Source organism: Coregonus clupeaformis, unplaced genomic scaffold (assembly GCF_020615455.1).
Source record: "Coregonus clupeaformis isolate EN_2021a unplaced genomic scaffold, ASM2061545v1 scaf0933, whole genome shotgun sequence".
Taxonomy (NCBI): domain Eukaryota; kingdom Metazoa; phylum Chordata; class Actinopteri; order Salmoniformes; family Salmonidae; genus Coregonus; species Coregonus clupeaformis.
In genome coordinates this window covers 1-20,714 of record NW_025534387.1, presented here as the reverse complement: position 1 = coordinate 20,714, position 20,714 = coordinate 1, and the positions used below count along the sequence as shown (strand labels likewise).

General features: G+C 42.3%; 1 protein-coding gene across 1 annotated transcript; it reads left to right on the top strand.

Moving 5' to 3' along the window:
• The first annotated feature begins 12,769 nt into the window (after window positions 1-12,769).
• LOC121564448 (myosin heavy chain, fast skeletal muscle-like) lies at window positions 12,770-20,619 on the top strand. The gene is made up of 15 exons (XM_045217136.1): window positions 12,770-12,810; window positions 13,260-13,305; window positions 13,437-13,664; window positions 14,012-14,158; window positions 14,364-14,520; window positions 17,357-17,384; window positions 17,645-17,753; window positions 17,919-18,011; window positions 18,188-18,248; window positions 18,671-18,769; window positions 19,106-19,209; window positions 19,513-19,651; window positions 19,924-20,042; window positions 20,211-20,361; window positions 20,455-20,619. The coding sequence occupies exons 3-14, from the start codon at window positions 13,449-13,451 to the stop codon at window positions 20,349-20,351; spliced, it is 1,413 nt and encodes a 470-aa protein (XP_045073071.1). The 5' UTR covers window positions 12,770-12,810; window positions 13,260-13,305; window positions 13,437-13,448; the 3' UTR covers window positions 20,352-20,361; window positions 20,455-20,619.
• Window positions 20,620-20,714: the final 95 nt, after the last annotated feature.

Below are 20,714 nucleotides of genomic sequence, written 5' to 3'. Positions count from 1 at the left end.
AGTCATCCCAGATATAACAGCTGCCATAGAGGTCAAGGCTATTACCAAAACAGCAGTTAAACTGGACAACCTTCTATTCAACTCATTCACAGGCAGACAGGAACACTTTCCATTTTCCCCATGATTTAAATCAGTCTTCCAATTTTGCTACTGAATGTGAGGGGTTTCACTTCTAAACATTGATCATTGGTGGGGCCATCTAGTGGAGTCTGTATGGTCATATCCTCTGGTGCAAATGGCAGCAGATCTGCCAATATAGCAAAGCCAAATTACTTTAGATATATTGCTGTGGAAAGCTGGATGTATTTCTGACACACCCGTTTCTAAACATGGCCATGTTGGGCTTGTAAATGATCTGTTGCTTTAGTTCGCTTCCTGTAACTCTGTCATGGACTGTATGGGATCAAATTGGAGTTTCAAGAACAGCTCAGCAGATGTGGTTTGATACCATCTCTATGACGCAGGGTCATAAAGCATGAAGAAATACCAAATGATTTTAGGCTGCCAGTTCCGGATCATGGCCAGTTTGGAGAAGGTCACTGACGGGGTAATAATTGTGGACCACTTGTTTGTCCAAAGATCTGTAAAGCTGGAAAACACAACAGCTCCCCATTTGATCCAAGTGTTTATCCTTGTATATGTATTAGATTAATATTACATTTAGCCCACCATTAACTTCTCACCACATGCTGAAAAGTGAAGACCACATACCTATACTGTGGACCACAGGGAGATACGATACAGGCCAGCACATTATTTTGACCTTATTAGTCGACCATGAGGCCCTCACATTGCTGACACCGTAATAGATTTACAGTGAAATATGTGACCTGGAAAATAAGATCTGAATTATCCGAGCCAAGCTTGGTTGTTTTGTGGATCCATGCCACAGCATGTGACATACCACATCCAGATTTAGATTTTCAGTGGGTTTGACATTTTAATGGATTGAATCATGTAAAAAAAAATGCTGACGTGAGCCAAGGCACTGGGGTCACTCAGGCAAACTACTTTGCGGGTCGTTTTACAGAGCAAAATGTATTGGATCAACAGTTACTATCGAATCCCACCAAGGCCCTGCTAAAATATAAATGTACAATAACAGTTTTATAATGACAGTTTACTCAACTGCTTAATAACACTGGACAGTTAATAACAGTATATCAGGGGCCTGCAACCCCTGTTCTGGACAGCCCATCCACATGGTGTGCAGGCTTTTATTCCACCACAGCTCTAACACAGCGGGTTCAGCTAAATCAAATGATCATAACCTTGAATTTAGCCCTTAATTACTTAGAATCAGGTTGGGATTCCTATGAGTTGGGAGCCATCAGCCAATGAAGAGGAATAGAATTGACTACTCTAAAATGGAGATAGCTGCAATGGCACTGCCCATGCTGTCACAGACACTATAATGGCACAGATACAAATATGAGACCTCTATCTATCTGTTGTTCGCACGTATCTTCCCTCTCACTGGCTAAAATTGTCCCACCTAATCTTGCCTCCTCCCGCCTGCCTTCCATCTTTGAAGACATGTATTTCCATTGTTAGAGTGGTCACTCGAATATCTTGTCAATATGATAGACAATCTTTCGCAAAAATAACTTGTTGTGAAGGGTCAAGCCACTCCTACAGGACTCCCAATTGCTCCTAATTACCCTAGGCCACGCCCCTATCCTCCACACCTGTTTCCACTCCCTAATCATCTCTCCTCTGCCTTTTTATACCCCTTTAATTTCCATGTAGAAGTGGTTCACTGCACTCAGTTAGGATAAATGTCCCACTTGATTTCACTGCACATCTAATAAAGTACCAACACCAGTTGTACACACGTGATAAGTTTCCTTGATAAGTCACACTGCAAAAGGGGAAACTATTGGCCTCACCCACTAAATGACAAGCTAATGTCTCATGGGAAGTGGTTTGTCTAACGTTTTAAAATACAACTTTATGTTTCTGCATTTCCACAACCTAACCTTCCTATCGACCTTTACGAGCCCCAACTCCAACTCCTAAACCTTCATCAACCTCCATTCCAAACCCTCCCCTCATGTGCTCTGTGTTCCTACTCCACTGTGTGTAATAAATACTCCACCTGGATTCCGAATCTCAATCTCCTCATTGCATTCTGACCAATGAAAACATCCTACTGCAATCAATCCTTTGTTCTATATTTCATTCCTTTATTTTGGGGGATTTGCCTGTATTGAATTATTAGGTATTACTGCACTTTTGGAGCTAGGATCAGAAGCATTTTGCTGCACCTGTGATAACATCTGCAAAAATATGTGTTTCGCGACCAATAACATTTGATTTACACATTAATCATAATCTTCAATTTAGCCCTTAATTACTTGAAATCAGGTCCAGTATGTTAGTGCTGGAGTGGAAGAAATACAATTCAGTTCAATCAGGAAGTAAACTGAAATACAAATAATTTCAGTTCACTTCCAGAAATGACCCCAGCACTGATCTTGTTACAGTGCTCACTGAATTGTGATAATAACATGGCTGTAAAGTCAGTTGAGGTCTTTGTTGCCAAATGCACAGTTGTCTAGTTGGGTATGACAGCTGTACATATTCCTCTGACACTGATCTGATCCAACTGATCTAAGGTGTCAGAGTAAGTTTGGAGCTAAACATGTCCCTCAAATACAAAAACACACGTCATATATCGTGCAAGATCTTTGTGGACAGGTGACATGACACAAGTAATTTTGTGACACAAGTGTTATTTTTGACATGCGTTTTTCTGGATTCAGAGGAGAACAATATCAACTGTATGGATACTTTCTTCAGGCACTGTATCATGCAAGATCTTTGCACATTAAAATAACTTTTATGTCATAAACATTTAGTCTGCATGGTGTTAATGTTCTCTCCACCCACAAACACGGCAAGTAAATATCTGGTCTAATAACAGTGTTATCGGTGCCAGAATTAGGCTGTGTTGGCAGATATGCCAAACAATAAACCTTGGCTGCAGTGAAGTTGAGAGCACAGTCCAAGAAATGAAAAGGCCTTGATTGGGTCCTTCCAGTTGGTCAGCCATCTGCTCAACTATTGCATCCGTCAGCTATAGGGCTTCTTGTGCTGGGTGGACACCGGGCATAAAGTATTATAATAATAATATGCCATTTAGCAGACGCTTTTATCCAAAGCAACTTACAGTCATGCGTGCATACATTTTTGTATATGGGTGGTCCCGGGGATCAAACCCACTACCCTGGCGTTACAAGCGCCGTGCTCTACCACCTGAGCTACAGAGGACCACAGTATTAATCAATATCAATAAATAATAGTAGATAAGGTTATCCAACAATAACATTAACTCTAGAGAGGTTTCAAATAAATACAGTGCATTCGGAAAGTATTCAGTATCCTTGACCTTTTCCACATTTTGTAACGTTACAGCCTTATTCTAAAATGGATGAAATTACTTTTTTTCTTCATCAATCTACACACAAAACCCCATAATGACAAAGTGAAAACAGGTTTTTAGAAACTTTTGCAAATGTATTAAAAATAAAAAACAGAAATACCTCAGGTGCATCCTGTTTCCATTGATCATCCTTGAGATGTTTCTACAACTTGATTGGAGTCCACCTGTGGTACATTCAATTGATTGGACATGATTTGGAAAGGCACACACCTGTCTATATAAGGTTCCACAGTTGACAGTGCATGTCAGAGCAAGAACCAAGCTATGAGGTCGAAGGAATTGTCTGTAGATTTCCGAGACAGGATTACATTAACATTTACATTTTAGTCATTTAGCAGACTTACAGTTAGTGAATACATATATATATATTTTTTTTTATACTGGCCCCCCGTGGGAATCAAACCCACAACCCTGGCGTTGCAAACGCCATGCTCTATCACCTGAGCTACATCCCTGCCGGCCTTTCCCTCCCCTACCCTGGACGACGCTGGGCCAATTGTGCGCCGCCCATGAGTCTCCCGGTCGCGGCCGGCTGCGACAGAGCCTGGATTCGAACCAGGATCTCTAGTGGCACAGTTAGCACTGCGATGCAGTGCCTTAGACCACTGCGCCACTCAGGAGTTGCCAAACGGATTGTATCAAGGTACAGATCTGGGGAAGAGTACCAAAACATTTCTGCAGCATAGAAGGTCCCCAAGAACAAAGTGGCCTCCATCATTCTTAAATGATGTTTGGAACCACCAAGACTCTTCCTGAGCTGACTGCCCGGCCAAACTGAGCAATCGGGGGAGAAGGGCATTGGTCACTGACAGAGCTCCAGAGTTCCTCTGTGGAGATGGGAGAACCTTCCAGAAAGACAACAATATCTGCAGCACTCCACCATTTGTTTTTACACTGCTGCTACTCGCTGTTTATTATCTATGCATAGTCACTTTACCCCTACCTACATGTACAAATTTCCTCGACTAACCTGTACCCCCGCACATTGACTCGGTACCGGTACCCCCTGTATATACAGAGAGCGAAAAAGTATTTGATCCCCTGCTGATTTTGTACGTTTGTCCACTTACAAAGAAATGATCAGTCTATAATTTTAATGGTAGGTTTATTTGAACAGTGAGAGACAGAATAACAACAAAAAAATCCATAATAACGCATGTCAAAAGTGTTATAAATTGATTTGCATTTTAATGAGGGAAATAAGTATTTGACCCCCTCTCAATCAGAAAGATTTCTGGCTCCCAGGTGTCTTTTATACAGGTAACGAGCTGAGATTAGGAGCACACTCTTAAAGGGAGTGCTCCTAATCTCAGTTTGTTACCTGTATAAAAGACACCTGTCCACAGAAGCAATCAATCAATCAGATTCCAAACTCTCCACCATGACCAAGACCAAAGAGCTCTCCAAGGATGTCAGGGACAAGATTGTAGACCTACACAAGGCTGGAATGGGCTACAAGACCATCGCCAAGCAGCTTGGTGAGAAGGTGACAACAGTTGGTGCAATTATTCGCAAATGGAAGAAACACAAAAGAACTGTCAATCTCCCTCGGCCTGGGGCTCCATGCAAGATCTCATCTCGTGGAGTTGCAATGATCATGAGAACGGTGAGGAATCAGCCCAGAACTACACGGGAGGATCTTGTCAATGATCTCAAGGCAGCTGAGACCATAGTGACCAAGAAAACAATTGGTAACACACTACGCCGTGAAGGACTGAAATCCTGCAGCGCCCGCAAGGTCCCCCTGCTCAAGAAAGCACATATACATGCCCGTCTGAAGTTTGCCAATGAACATCTGAATGATTCAGAGGAGAACTGGGTGAAAGTGTTGTAGTCAGATGAGACCAAAATCGAGCTCTTTGGCATCAACTCAACTCGCCGTGTTTGGAGGTGGAGGAATGCTGACTATGAACCCAAGAACACCATCCCCACCATCAAACATGGAGGTGGAAACATTATGCTTTGGGGGTGTTTTTCTGCTAAGTGGACAGGACAACTTCACCGCATCAAAGGGACAATGGACGGGGCCATGTACTGTCAAATCTTGGGTGAGAACCTCCTTCCCTCAGCCAGGGCTTTGAAAATGGGTCGTGGATTGGTATTCCAGCATGACAATGACCCAAAACACACGGCGAAGGCAACAAAGGAGTGGCTCAAGAAGAAGCACATGAAGGTCCTGGAGTGGCCTAGCCAGTCTCCAGACCTTAATCCCATAGAAAATCTGTGGAGGGAACTGAAGATTCGAGTTGCCAAACGTCAACCTCGAAACCTTAATGACTTGCAAAGAATAGTGAAACAAAATCCCTCCTGAGATGTGTGCAAACCTGGTGGCCAACTACAAGAAACGTCTGAGCTCTGTGATTGCCAACAAGGGTTTTGCCACCAAGTACTAAGTCATGTTTTGCAGAGGGGTCAAATACTTATTTCCCTCATTAAAATGCAAATCAATTTATAGCATTTTTGACATGCGTTTTTCTGGATTTTTTTGTTTTTATTCTGTCTCTCACTGTTCAAATAAACCTACCATTAAAATTATAGACTGATCATGTCTTTGTCAGTGGGCAAACGTACAAAATCAGCAGGGGATCAAATACTTTTTTCCCTCACTGTATGTCTTATCTGTATCTGCTCAAGGTGTAATAACTACCCTGTCTGATACAGCTTTGGTGGTGACAGTCTGAACACAGCGGAGAGAGTAACCAAAGGTCCAATATCCAAGGTAAATGTGAAAAGGCACCAAATACAGTGGGGGAAAAAAGTATTTAGTCAGCCACCAATTGTGCAAGTTCTCCCACTTAAAAAGATGAGAGAGGCCTGTAATTTTCATCATAGGTACACGTCCACTATGACAGACAAATTGAGAATTTTTTCTCCAGAAAATCACATTGTAGGATTTTTTATGAATTTATTTGCAAATTGTGGTGGAAAATAAGTATTTGGTCACCTACAAACAAGCAAGATTTCTGGCTCTCACAGACCTGTAACTTCTTCTTTAAGAGGCTCCTCTGTCCTCCACTTGTTACCTGTATTAATGGCACCTGTTTGAACTTGTTATCAGTATAAAAGACACCAGTCCACAACCTCAAACAGTCACACTCCAAACTCCACTATGGCCAAGACCAAAGAGCTGTCAAAGGACACCAGAAACAAAATTGTAGACCTGCACCAGGCTGGGAAGACTGAATCTGCAATAGGTAAGCAGCTTGGTTTGAAGAAATCAACTGTGGGAGCAATTATTAGGAAATGGAAGACATACAAGACCACTGATAATCTCCCTCGATCTGGAGCTCCACGCAAGATCTCACCCCGTGGGGTCAAAATGATCACAAGAACGGTGAGCAAAAATCCCAGAACCACACGGGGGGACCTAATGAATGACCTGCAGAGAGCTGGGACCAAAGTAACAAAGCCTACCATCAGTAACACACTACGCCGCCAGGGACTCAAATCCTGCAGTGCCAGATGTGTCCCCCCGTCTGAAGTTTGCTAGAGTGCATTTGGATGATCCAGAAGAGGATTGGGAGAATGTCATATGGTCAGATGAAACCAAAATATAACTTTTTGGTAAAAACTCAACTCGTCGTGTTTGGAGGACAAAGAATGCTGAGTTGCATCCAAAGAACACCATACCTGCTGTGAAGCATGGGGGTGGAAACATCATGCTTTGGGGCTGTTTTTCTGCAAAGGGACCAGGACGACTGATCCGTGTAAAGGAAAGAATGAATGGGGCCATGTATCGTGAGATTTTGAGTGAAAACCTCCTTCCATCAGCAAGGGCATTGAAGATGAAAGGTGGCTGGGTCTTTCAGCATGACAATGATCCCAAACACACCGCCCGGGCAACGAAGGAGTGGCTTCGTAAGAAGTATTTCAAGGTCCTGGAGTGGCCTAGCCAGTCTCCAGATCTCAACCCCATAGAAAATCTTTGGAGGGAGTTGAAAGTCTGTGTTGCCCAGCGACAGCCCCAAAACGTCACTGCTCTAGAGGAGGTCTGCATAGAGGAATGGGCCAAAATACCAGCAACAGTGTGTGAAAACCTTGAAGACTTACAGAAAACGTTTGACCTGTGTCATTGCCAACAAAGGGTTGACCAAATACTTATTTTCCACCATCATATGCAAATAAATTCATAAAAAATCCTACAATGTGATTTTCTGGATTTTTTTTCTCATTTTGTCTGTCATAGTTGACGTGTACCTATGATGAAAATTACAGGCCTCTCTCATCTTTTTAAGTGGGAGAACTTGCACAATTGGTGGCTGACTAAATACTTTTTTTCCCCCACTGTATCTGTGTTAGAATAGGCAGTCTTTTATAAAACACATGCTGTTTCTTCTTAAATTCCTTTCTAAGATGGCCTCTTGTATTCCTATCTTTACACTGTATAAATAAGTGTTCCGCTCTGTGCATTACAGACCATAGGTCCCTTAACTAATCATTCCAATGAGGCCTGTTCGGCTTGTAAACTTTCCTCTGTTGGGGGTGTACTCTTTATTCACATAATTTTTCCCCATTTCAAAATATATGATATCACAAAATGTTTCATACCACACGTCTAAATCAAATTGTGTCTCTTGACATCCAAGCAGAGTTTCGATGAGTTCTAACAGTGTTCTGCGTGCCATTTCAGAGCATAGAAAATCATTTGGCACATTTATTTCCGTACATTTATCCCTTTGCATGGCATGTATATTTTGCCCTGAGTGATGCTCAGTCATTGCTCATAAAATTCATGGCCAACAGAAAAGGTCAGAAATAAAGGTCATCATTGAAGCCAGCTCAGCTGCTAAGCGGTTTATATCAGAGTGTAATAAAAGTTTGAGGCAGTTATATCGCTGTCAGCAATATGAGTGGATAAGATTATTGAAATACTGTACTGGTATGTAAGTCATAAGAATCCTACTGGACCGTTTTAGCCAACTGAAATGTGAGACAAATAAAAGCACCTCCAGCATCTTCAATAGATCATGGGTCATTCCACGAAATGAGTCCCTTTTGGGTAGTGAAACTTGGTGAAAGAAAACGTTTTATTTCACGTAAGTTTAACATTCCGTCATAGAGAACAGATGTTCAACTTAATAAAACACGTTTAACCATCTCAAGAGGTTAAACACAAAAAATACTATACTAAGTGCATATTAAGTGCCAAATAACATAACAGGGTGGACTGTAACAGGGTTGAGGATTTCATCTCAAGTCAGCCATCAATCCCCTCATGACAGGGGGTATGGAAGCTTGTTGTGTGCAACAGGGAAGGGCAATTGAATGCAAGCTTCACAATTTTTAAAAAAATTGTTATAACATTTCTAGCCTGTCTATCTATGGGTTAAAGGGTTGACGTGTTATTCTCGACACGCTCAGTTTTCCACCACAAAACACCAGAAAATGGCCAAAAAGAGTAGAACCAGCTCACCTGCTTTTACACCAAGATTTGACTATTAGATGTTAAACGTTTGCTTTGAAAAATATATTTTAAAAGGAATAGATTCATCATATTAAAACGAGAGTTCAATTCACATTGACCTTAAAATGAATCACATGAAATAAATAATTATCTTGCAAAATGTATTTGTTCAAAGCAACAAAATAACTAGCAATGATAATTTTGGGGTTTAGGGAGCTATAATCAACAAAGACACAGAGGGACATTGCAAAATACACTAATTAGCATTTAGAATTTAGAATTAGAATCTTTATTCATATTATAAATCAGAGCACTTCATTTAATATAACAGGCTTGTAAAATTCAAATATTGGTACACAATTTCTACTTAAAATGTCAAAGGGATGCTAAAGGGCTCATTTCGTGGAAGGACTATCATACTGTAGATAAATACACTACATGACCAAAAGTATGTGGACTGCTCGTCGAACATCTCATTCCAAAATCATGGGCATTATTATGGAGTTGGTCCCCCCTTTGCTGCTATAACAGCCTCCACTCTTCTGGGAAGGCTTTCCACCAGATGTTGGAATATTGCTGATCGGACTTGCTTCCATTCAGCCACAAGAGCATTAGTGAGGTTGGGCACTGATGTTGGGCGATTAGCCCTGGCTTGCAGTCGGAGTTCCAATTCATCCCAATGGTGTTCGATGGGGTTGAGGCCAGGGTTCTGTGTAGGCCAGTCAAGTTCTTCCACACAGATTTCGACAAACCATTTCTATAAGGACCTCGCTTTGTACATGGGGGCATTGTCATGCTGAACAAAGGGGCCTAGCCCGAACCATGAAAAAGAGCCCCAGACCATTATTCCTCCTCCACCAAACTTTACAGTTGGCACTGTGCATTCAGGCAGGTAGCTTCTCCTGGCATCCGCCAAATCCAGATTTGTCCGTCAGACTGCCAGATGGTTAAGCGTGATTCATCACTCCAGAGAACGCGTTTCCACTGCTCCAGAGTCCAATGGCGGCAATCTTTACACCACTACAGCCGACGATTTGCATTGGGCATGGGGATCTTAGACTTCGTGTGTGGCTGCTCGGCCATGGAAAACCATTTCATGACCTCCCGACAAACAGTTATTGTGCTGACGTTGCTTCCAGATGCACTTTGGAACTCGGTAGTGAGTGTTGCAACGCTTCAGCACTCAGCAGTCTCGTTCTGTGAGCTTGTGTGGCCTACCATTTTGCGGCTGAGCCGTTGTTGCTCCTAGACGTTTCCACTTCAAAATAAGAGCTCTTACAGTTGACAGGGGCAGCTCTAGCAGGGGAGACATTTTATGAACACAGATGTTGGAAAGGTGGCATCCTATGACAATGCCACGTTGAAAGTCACGGAGCTCGTCAGTATTGGCCATTCTACTGCCAATGTTTGTCTATGGAGATTGCATTGCTGTGTGCTCAAATGTATACACCTGTCAGCAACGGCTGTGGCTGAAATAGCCGAATCCATTAATTTGAAGGCTTGTCCACATACTTGTGTATAGATAGTGTAACTACACATTAGAAGTTTTAAAAGTTTTAAAAGTTTTATGAGTTTTAATTGATAGCCTAAATTGTTCTTTTCTAGCTTTTAAATATTTATTTTATATGGTTCCACCAGGGTGATAAATCAAACTGAGCAAAGCACGAGGTAACGGCCAACTCCGTCACAAGCGTGAGGTGAGGAGACAGTTCAGATGTGTTTTACAAGCTAAATTATATAAATAATAGGTGAACGTACACTACCAGTCAAGAGTTTGGACACACCTACTCATTCAAGGGTTTTTCATTATTTTTACTATTTTCTACATTGTATAATAATGGTGAAGACATCAAAACTATGAAATAACACATATGGAATCATGTAGTAACCAGAAAAGTGTTAAACAAATGAAAAATATATTTTATATTTGAGATTCTTCAAATAGCCACCCTTTGCCTTGATGACAGTTTTGCACACTCTTGGCATTCTCTCACCCAGCTTCATGAGGTAGTCACCTTGAATGCATTTCAATTAACAGGTGTGCCTTCTTAAAAGTTAATTTGTTTAATTTATTTTGTGCCAATCAGTTGTGTTGTGACAAGGTAGGGGGGGGGTATACAGAAGATAGCCCTATTTGGCAAAAGACCAAGTCCATATTATGGCAAGAACAGTTTAAATAAGCAAAGAGAAACGACAGTCCATCATTACTTTAAGACATGAAGGTCAGTCAATACGGAACATTTCAAGAACTTTGAACGTTTCTTCAAGTGCGGTCGCAAAATGTCACCATTGTCAGTGTAATGCGGTGGATCGAAGTCAGGCGCAGGACACAGAACTCTATGAAAACGTACTTTACTGAATAAGTAAAGAAACCAATACAAAAATACCTCCACACAGGGAGGAACAAACCCGCTCACCAAACGACACACGAAACGAAAAACAAACACGCACAAAACACAATGGGAGCCACCGGGTTAAATAGGGAAGGAGTAATGACATGATGGGAAACAGGTGTGTGACAATCAGACAACAACAGGTAGAACATAGAAACATAGAACATAGATCGGCAGTAGCTAGTATTCCGGTGACGACGAACGCCGAAGCCTGCCCGAGCAAGGAGGAGGGGCAGCCTCGGCAGAATCCGTGACACAAAAACCATCAAGCACTATGAGGAAACTGGCTCTCATGAGGACCGAATTGCAGCAAAGAAAACACTACTAAAGGACACCAATTAGAAGAAGAGACTTGCTTGGGCCAAGAAACATGGGCAATGAACATTAGACCAGTGGAGTCCATATTGGAGATTTTGGGTTCCAACCGCCATGTCTTTGTGAGACGCGGTGTGGGTGAATGGATGATCTCCGCATGTGTATTTTCAACAGTAAAGCATGGAGGAGGAGGTGTTATGGAGTGGGGGTGCTTTGCTGGTTACACTGTCTGTGATTTATTTAGAATTCAAGGTACACTTAACCAGCATGGCTACCACACCATTCTGCAGCGATGCGCCATCCCATCTGGTTTGGGCTTCGTGGGACTATCATTTGTTTTTCAACATGACAATGACCCAATACACCTCCAGGCTGTGTAAGGGCTATTTGACCAAGAAGGAGAGTGATGGAGTGCTGCATCAGATGACCTGGCCTCCACAATCCCCCGACCTCAACCCAATTGAGACGGTTTGGGATGAGTCGGACCGCAGAGTGAAGGAAAAGCAGCCAACAAGTGCTCAGCATATGCGGGAACTCCTTCAAGACTGTTGGAAAAGCATTACAGGTGAAGCTGGTTAAGAGAATGCCAAGAGTGTGCAAAGCTGTCATCAAGACAAAGGGTGGCTATTTGAAGAATCTCAAATATAAAATATTTTTTGATTTGTTTAACACTTTTTTGGGTTACTACATGATTCCATATGTGTTATATCATTGTTTTGATGTCTTCACTATTATTCTACAATGTAGAAAATAGTAAAAAAAATTGAAAAGCCCTGGAATGAGTAGGTGTGTCCAAACTTTCGACTGGTACTGTATATATAAAGTTGTTGATGAGGATTAATGCCAATAAAATGGAACTAAATAAGGTCAGATTAGATTTCATGAAAACTATTTTAGAGTAGTGGGGCAACATGGACTCACTCCCTTACAGTATTTGAGGTTCAGTAGAAGTAACATTGGGATGAGTGAAACTTTTGATATTGTCATAATTATTAGTAATGACATCTCTCATTGATGAAATTCAGTGAAATTCAATTCAGAGACAAACATGACATTAAAAAGTCATATAATGGGAGGGTGGTGCTCCTGGAAGTGGGAGGCGCTAGTGAGACAGACACATAGAGGTCTCTCATCCAATTCATTTCCTTTCCCAGAGTGGTCCATAATTAACTTTTGCTTGGTTGGCACTTCCAACCAGATATAAGGAGGCTGGGGCCCCAGCATCCATAAGTCAGATACCTTCTTCCTCTGTGGTAAGACCTCTCCACCTCCTTAGATTTTTACATGTGTCTCATCTTTGCACTCAGCATCTGAGGCAGTAGCTAACTGCACTGTTTGAATTGAGTTCTGCATGTCTTGTAAGATTTGACAATATGCAATCAAGTGGCATTGATTTAAAATGTTAAAAAAAAAATGTTTTGCTTTCAATCTGTAACTTACATGTACGGGCAAAGGTGGTGTTCCTGAAAGGGTGGTCTAGAATGTAAATGGGTTTCTAGTTTTTTTTAAATTAGAATTCCTGACAGAATGTGTAGATGTGAAGTGAAGTGAGTTGCCACTAGGAAAAGGAAAGTTATCAGTTGCACCTGTACTTGAATTTGACATGGCTGTAATGATTGAGTTAAATGTTTTCTAGCCCTTCGGGGGCTAAATGATCAGGCTTTAGATATGTGTGTTTTCACAACACCCTAATGTTTGACAGGGTCCTCTAAGAAGTACGCATTCATCTGTAGGAGGGGAAAAAGAAGGTGAGACATGGTTTGAGTCTTCACATAAAAAGTGATGAGAATATTCTGAGAGATATCGCTCACCTAACTCTGTTGACTGGGGAGGAAGCACCACAGAGTCAATCATGTTTCTTGTTTCATCTCTGTCCTAGTGATCCGTCACCATGAGTACGGATGCTGAGATGCAAATCTACGGCAAGGCTGCCATATACCTCCGTAAGTCTGAGAAGGAGAGGATGGAGGCACAAGCCATGCCCTTTGATTCAAAGAACTCCTGCTATGTGACAGACAAGGTGGAGCTGTACCTTAAGGGTCTGGTCACTGCCAGGGCCGATGGGAAGTGTACTGTAACAGTCACCAAACCTGACGGTTCTAAGGAGGTAAGCCTGATCTGAAAAGTATTCAAGTTCAAGTTTGAGTAATTACTCTAAGTCTTGAAAAATCAACTAAATGCAAAAAAACAAATACCAATGTTTTTATGTTAGCAGAATATAACCTTCAAACAGATCATTTTTATCGCTGCTATTTAAAGATGGCTTTAAATAGATTTTTTTGTTATTGACTAGTCAAGAATCACCAGTTATGTGTCAGTGGGTGATAACAAAGTAGTTGATTAAATGTGGGTATGCATTTTTTTGTTGTTGATTCAACTTGTATTTAATTAGCAAAAAACATTCAGTCATGTCCACTTTGATCTGCGTGTAATCTAGATGTCTGTCTGTTTCAGGAAGGAAAAGAGTTCAAAGATGCAGACATCTACGAGATGAACCCCCCTAAGTATGACAAGATTGAGGACATGGCCATGATGACCTACCTGAATGAAGCCTCTGTGTTGTATAACCTCAAAGAGCGTTATGCAGCATGGATGATCTATGTAAGAAACCTGCACATACAAACACACACACACGAACATAATAAATACACAAATACAGTCCTACACATAATGAATGATAGAAACCAAAACATATCAATACAGTAGACCCACATTAGTATACCAAAGTACACCCACATCCTCACATAAATCCAGGTAAAAGTATCTGACTTCGTTAATCCCCTAATTTAATGATGCTTTCATCCAGACATACTCTGGGCTCTTCTGTGCCACGGTGAACCCCTACAAGTGGCTCCCAGTGTACGATGAAGAGGTTGTCAATGCCTACAGAGGGAAGAAGAGGGTGGAGGCTCCACCCCATATCTTCTCCGTCTCTGACAACGCCTTTCAGTTCATGATGATTGGTACGAGATCTCATGGATGGATGGATGGATGGATGGATTGGATGGATTGGATGGATTGGATAGGAGGTTGGATCAATCAATCACATTTATTTATAAATCCCTTTTTACAACAGCAGATGTCACCAAGTGCTTATACAGAAACCCAGCCTAAAACCCCAAACAACAAGCAATGCAGATGTAGAAGCAGTGACTAGGAAGAAACTCTCTAGAAAGGCAGGAACCAGGAAGAAACCAGTGGAGGCTGCTGATGGGAGGACGGCTCATAGTAAAGGGTGGAATGGAATCAATGGAATGGTATCAAACATATGGAAACAACATGTTTGATACCATTCCATTGACTCCATTCCAGCCATTACTATGAGCTGTCCTCCCCTCAGCAGCCTCCACTGGAAGAAACCTAGAGAGGAACCAGGCTCTGAGGGTTGGCCAGTCCTCTTCTGGCACTGCAGGGTGGAGATTACAGTGCATTCGGAGTATTCAGACCCCGTGACTTTTTCCACATTTTGTTAGGTTACAGCCTTATTCTGAAATTGATTAAATCGTTTTTTCCCATAACGACAATACAAAAAACAGGTTTTTAAACATTATTAGAAATGTATTAGAAATAAAAACCTGAAATATTATATTTACATAAGTAATCAGACACTTTACTCAGTACTTGGTTGAAGCACCTTTTGCAGCGATTACAGCCTCAAGTCTTCTTGGCTATGACGCTACAAGCTTGGCACACCTGTATTTGGGGAGTTTCTCACATTCTTCTCTGCAGATCCTCTCATGCTCTGTCAGGTTGGATGGGGAGCGTTGCTGCACAACTATTTTCAGGTCTCTCCAGAGATGTTCAATCGGATTCAAGTCTGGGCTCTGGCTGGGCCACTCAAGGACATTCAGCGACTTGTCCCAAAGCCACTCCTGTGTTGTCTTGGCTGTGTGCTTAGGGTCGTTTTCCTGTTGGAAGGTGAACCTTCGCCCCAGTCTGGGTCCTGAGCACTCTGGAGCAGGTTTTCATCAAGGATCTCTCTGTACTTTGCTCCGTTCATCTTTCCCTCATCCTGAAAAAACATCCCCACAGCATGATGTTGCCAGGTTTCCTCCAGACATGCTCGGCATTCAGGCCAAAGAGTTCAATCTTGGTTTCATCAGACCAGAGAATCTTGTTTCTCATGGTCTGAGAGTCCTTTAGGTGCCTTTTGGCAAACTCCAAGGGGGCTGTCATGTGCCTTGTAATGAGGAGTGGCTTCCGTCTGGCCACTCTACCATAAAGGCCTGATTGGTGGAGTGCTGCAGAGATGGTTGTCCTTCTGGAAGGTTCTCCCATCTCCACAGACAAACTCTGGAGCTCTGCCAGAGTGACCATCAGGTTCTTGGTCACCTCCCTGACCAAGGCCCTTCTCCCCCGATTGCTCAGTTTGGCCGGGCAGCAGCTCTAGGAAGAGACTTGGTGGTTCCAAACTACTTCCATTTAAGAATGATGGAGGCCCCTGTGTTCTTGGGGTCCTTCAATGCTGCAGATTTTTTTGTACCCTTCCCCAGATCTGTGCCTCGACACAATGCTGTCTCTGAGCTCTACGGACAATTCCTTTGACCTCATGGCTTGGTTTCTGCTCTGACATGAACTGTCCACTGTGGGACCTTATATAGACAGGTGTGTGCCTTTCCAAATCATGTCCAATCAATTGAATTTACCACAGGTGGACTCCATTCAAGTTGTAGAAACATCTCAAGGATGATCAATGGAAACAGGACCCACCTGAACTCAATTTCGAGTCTCATAGAAAAGGGTCTGAGTACTTTGCTAAAACTTCTAAAAAGCTGTTTTCGCTTTGTCATTATGGGGTATTGTGTGTAGACTGATGAGGAAAATGTTTCATTTAATCCATTTTAGAATAAAGCTGAAACGTAACAAAATGTGGAAAGTCAAGGGGTCGGAATACTTTCCACATGTACTTTATAAGAGTACATGGCCATTAAGGCCAGATTGTTCTTCAAGTTTTTCAAACATTCATAGATGACCAGCATGGTTAAATAATAATCACAGTGGTTGTAGATGGTGCAACAGGTCAGCACCTCAGGAGTAAATGTCAGTTGGCTTTTCGTAGCCGAGCATTCAGAAGTCGAGACAGCAGGTGCGGTAGAGAGAGACAGGGAGAGAGAGAGAGAGAGAGAGAGAGAGAGAGAGAGAGAGAGAGAGAGAGAGAGAGAGAGAGAGAGAGAGAGAGAGAGAATCTGGGACAAGGTAGCACGTCCGGTGAACAGGTCACGTTTCCATAGCCGCAGGCAGAACAGTTGAAACTGGAACAGCAGCACGACCAGGTGGATTGGGGACAGCCAGGAGTCATCAGGCCAGGTAGTCCTGAGGCATGGTCCTATGGCTCAGGTCCTAAGAAAGAGACAATACTTAAGTTCACAAAAAATACCAGATAAGACAGGAGAATTTCACCAGATAGGACAGACTGACCCTAGCCCTAGTCTTCAGTAAAGACTTAAAGGTCGCGAACGAGTATACGTCTCTCACATGGATAGATAAATATGAAGCTCTATGGATGTCCATAAGTGCTGATGGATGGATGGATGGATGGATGGATGGATGGATGGATGGATGGATGGATGGATGGATGGATGGATGGATGGATGGATGGATGGATGGACGGACGGACGTACGTACGGAGAGGTATCTACTGTTTTCTAGTCTAGGTTAAAACAGTTTGCTGGGAATATCTGATTTCACTACCCTTGAATGGAAAATGTTCCAAATTGAAATTCGTGATGATGCTATGAATGCAATAATGTCCCCATAATGTTGCTTGAGTATGATAAGCAATATGTTTTTTGGTTACAGATAAGGAGAACCAGTCCGTCCTGATTACGTAAGTTGTTTACTAAAATGTTATTGAGAAGGTGTTTCTACTGTAATAAGTTGGGTCTCTTGGTGTGATGAAATACATGACATTATGAATGGATTAGAGCATTAGGCTATGTGTAATAATGAGTTGATAAATGGGAATATTAGAAAATATTTTCTTATGTTAGGAAACAGGTCAACAGTGTATTTTTCTATGCTATTTCTTAGTGAAAGCCAATCTGACACTCAAACATGTACCTTGAACCCCTCTGTCATATAAACCAGTGGAGAATCCGGTGCAGGAAAGACTGTCAACACCAAGCGTGTCATCCAGTACTTTGCCACCATTGCAGTGTCTGGTGCCAAGAAGGAAGTAGACCCCAGCAAAATGCAGGTAGGTTGTGCTCATGTTTGGCTTTTTAACACATTTCAGGTTGGTTGGCTGTGTAAAAAAAATTCCAGTGGTGAATCCTGTTTCAAGAAAAGTGTTCAAGCAATCGACAAAAACAAATTTGACCACTTTACTAATTTCTGAGCAACTTGTGTTCTTCTCAATCAGGGGTCTCTTGAGGATCAGATCATTGCAGCTAACCCTCTGCTGGAGTCTTACGGTAATGCCAAGACAGTGAGGAATGACAACTCATCTCGCTTTGTAAGTATGAAGGGCATACTGTGGAAGTGACCTTATATTGGACAAATGTGTTTCAGTAGTTCCCTATAGTTATATCAATAAATGTCCAACAAACTGTAACATTTAAAGGGGTCCATCAAAGTAAAATGTTAGATTTATTTTGTTGACCTATTTCTAACCCCCATGCTCTACTATAGGGTAAATTCATCAGGATTCACTTCCAAGGTGGCAAACTGGCTAAAGCTGACATTGAGACCTGTGAGTTGGTTTTGATTGTTTCTCAATGCTTTCCTAAATTCACACAAATTCTTTTTTGGAGATGATATCATCACATTTTATTTTATCTTATCTCTCTCTCTCTCTCTCTCTCTCTCTCTCTCTCTCTCTCTCTCTCTCTCTCTCTCTCTCTCTCTCTCTCTCTCTCTCTCTCACTCTCTTACTCTCTCTCTCTCTCTCTCTCTCTCTCTCTCTCTCTCTCTCTCTCTCTCTCTCTCTCTCTCTCTCTCTCTCTCTCTCTCTCTCTCTCTCTCTCTCTCTCTTTCTGTCTTTCTCTCTCTCTCTTTCTGTCTTTCTCTCTCTCTCTCTTTCTGTCTTTCTCTCTCTCTCTCTCTCTCTCGCTCTCTTTCTATCTCTCTCACTCTCTTTCTCTCTCTCTCACACTCTCTTTCTCTCTCTCTCAGACCTGCTGGAGAAGTCCAGAGTGTCCTTCCAGCTGCCCGATGAGAGAGGCTACCACATCTTCTTCCAGATGATGACAGGCCACAAACCTGAGATAGTTGGTACGGCAAAGTAGAGGTTCATGGGAAATTATTCCCACCCCCATCTGTGGAACGTATTAAAAATGTTCATAGTCCACACTAATAATACTATTACAATGATTACATCCAAGGTAACAAGGCATCTAGACATGGGTCAGGTCTTTGGGAAAGATCTATCAAGTAATGCACTGTGATGCACTAGTCCACAAGTCTCAGTCCCCACTTTTGATGCTATTTATTATATACTACATGTATCCTTGAGTCCATCAATTGAGTAAAGGAGGGAGAGATACTGTAAAGGTAGGACAGCACAATTCTAAGAGATTTAACTGACAAGCCGTTCTCCATTGTCCACAGAAATGACGCTCATCACCACCAACCCCTACGACTTCCCCATGTGCAGCCAGGGTCAGATCACTGTGGCCAGCATCAACGACAAGGAAGAGCTGGATGCCACAGATGTGAGTCAAACAAAGCGTTATTTTTTTTGTTTGATTCTAAATGCCTTATGTTAGTTAGGCATGTGCCTCAAGGAACTCTTCATGACTTCACATTTCGCAAGACGTAAGACGTCAACAAGAGAGCGCAACTAAGTGCCCTGTAAAACTGTGTAAAACTCCTTGTGTGTCTCCATCTACTAGTGTGATGGTCAAGAGTCAAATCTAACCATCCCTTTCGTTCTTCAGTGAGCAGCACAGAACTGTAGTGTAACTGAGCAAATTACCGTTCAGTTCATCACTGTTGTACTTCCTCTTTAATGCCAGGATGCCATTACAATCCTGGGCTTCACTAATGAAGAGAAGCTTGGCATCTATAAGCTGACAGGAGCTGTAGTGCACCATGGCAACATGAAATTCAAGCAGAAGCAGCGTGAGGAGCAGGCCGAGCCAGACGGCACAGAGGGTGAGTCCCACTCATAGATATACAATATGTACAGCATTAGTCCCATTCCCAGTCCCAAACATAGAAATAGAACATGTAAGACAGACAGTGACACATGAAAGTCAGGCAGGAGATCATTTCTAGAGAACAAATTCCAACCTCCAGAAATGATGGATGTGAGTGAATCAAAACCTAACCCACAAAGAAGTTAGCCAAACTATTTTGTCAGCGTGACATCAGAAACAAGCCATCTTGTGTGCCTGAGTCTGTTGTTGTTGGTTCTCTCTCTCCAGTGGCTGATAAAATCGCCTACCTGCTGGGCCTGAACTCAGCTGAGATGTTGAAGGCTCTGTGCTACCCCAGAGTGAAGGTCGGCAACGAGTATGTGACCAAGGGACAGACTGTGGCTCAGGTAAGGTGGCCAAACACAGCATCCACCATTTTCTGAGCATCATCATTATTTAGGGAACGAGTGTATTGCTTTTTTTGAATAATGATGTTGTTTTTCCCAAGCTCTTATCACCTTATCACTAGACATGGTCAATATCTCATGTATTAATTTGATGGATTATCATTGCAGGTTAATAACTCAGTCAGTGCTCTGGCCAAGTCTATCTATGAGAGGATGTTCTTGTGGATGGTCATCCGTATCAACGAGATGTTGGACACCAAGAATCCAAGGCAGTTCTATATCGGTGTGCTCGATATTGCCGGGTTTTGAGATCTTTGATGTGAGTATGAGACCAGAACAAGACAATTAGTTGTGATTGAGACGGATTACAGCCTTGTATGATGAAATGATCCCTTTAAAACTCCATCAACAGTACAACAGCATGGAACAGCTGTGCATCAACTTCACCAATGAGAAACTGCAACAGTTTTTCAACCACACCATGTTCGTCCTGGAGCAAGAGGAGTACAAGAAGGAGGGAATCGTCTGGGCCTTCATTGACTTCGGCATGGACTTGGCTGCCTGCATTGAGCTTATTGAGAAGGTAAACTGTCTGTGAGGATTATATTGGACCGCAACAGCAGGCTCATATGGAGCGCTGTGTGAGACATTATCACAGTGATACAACGTATC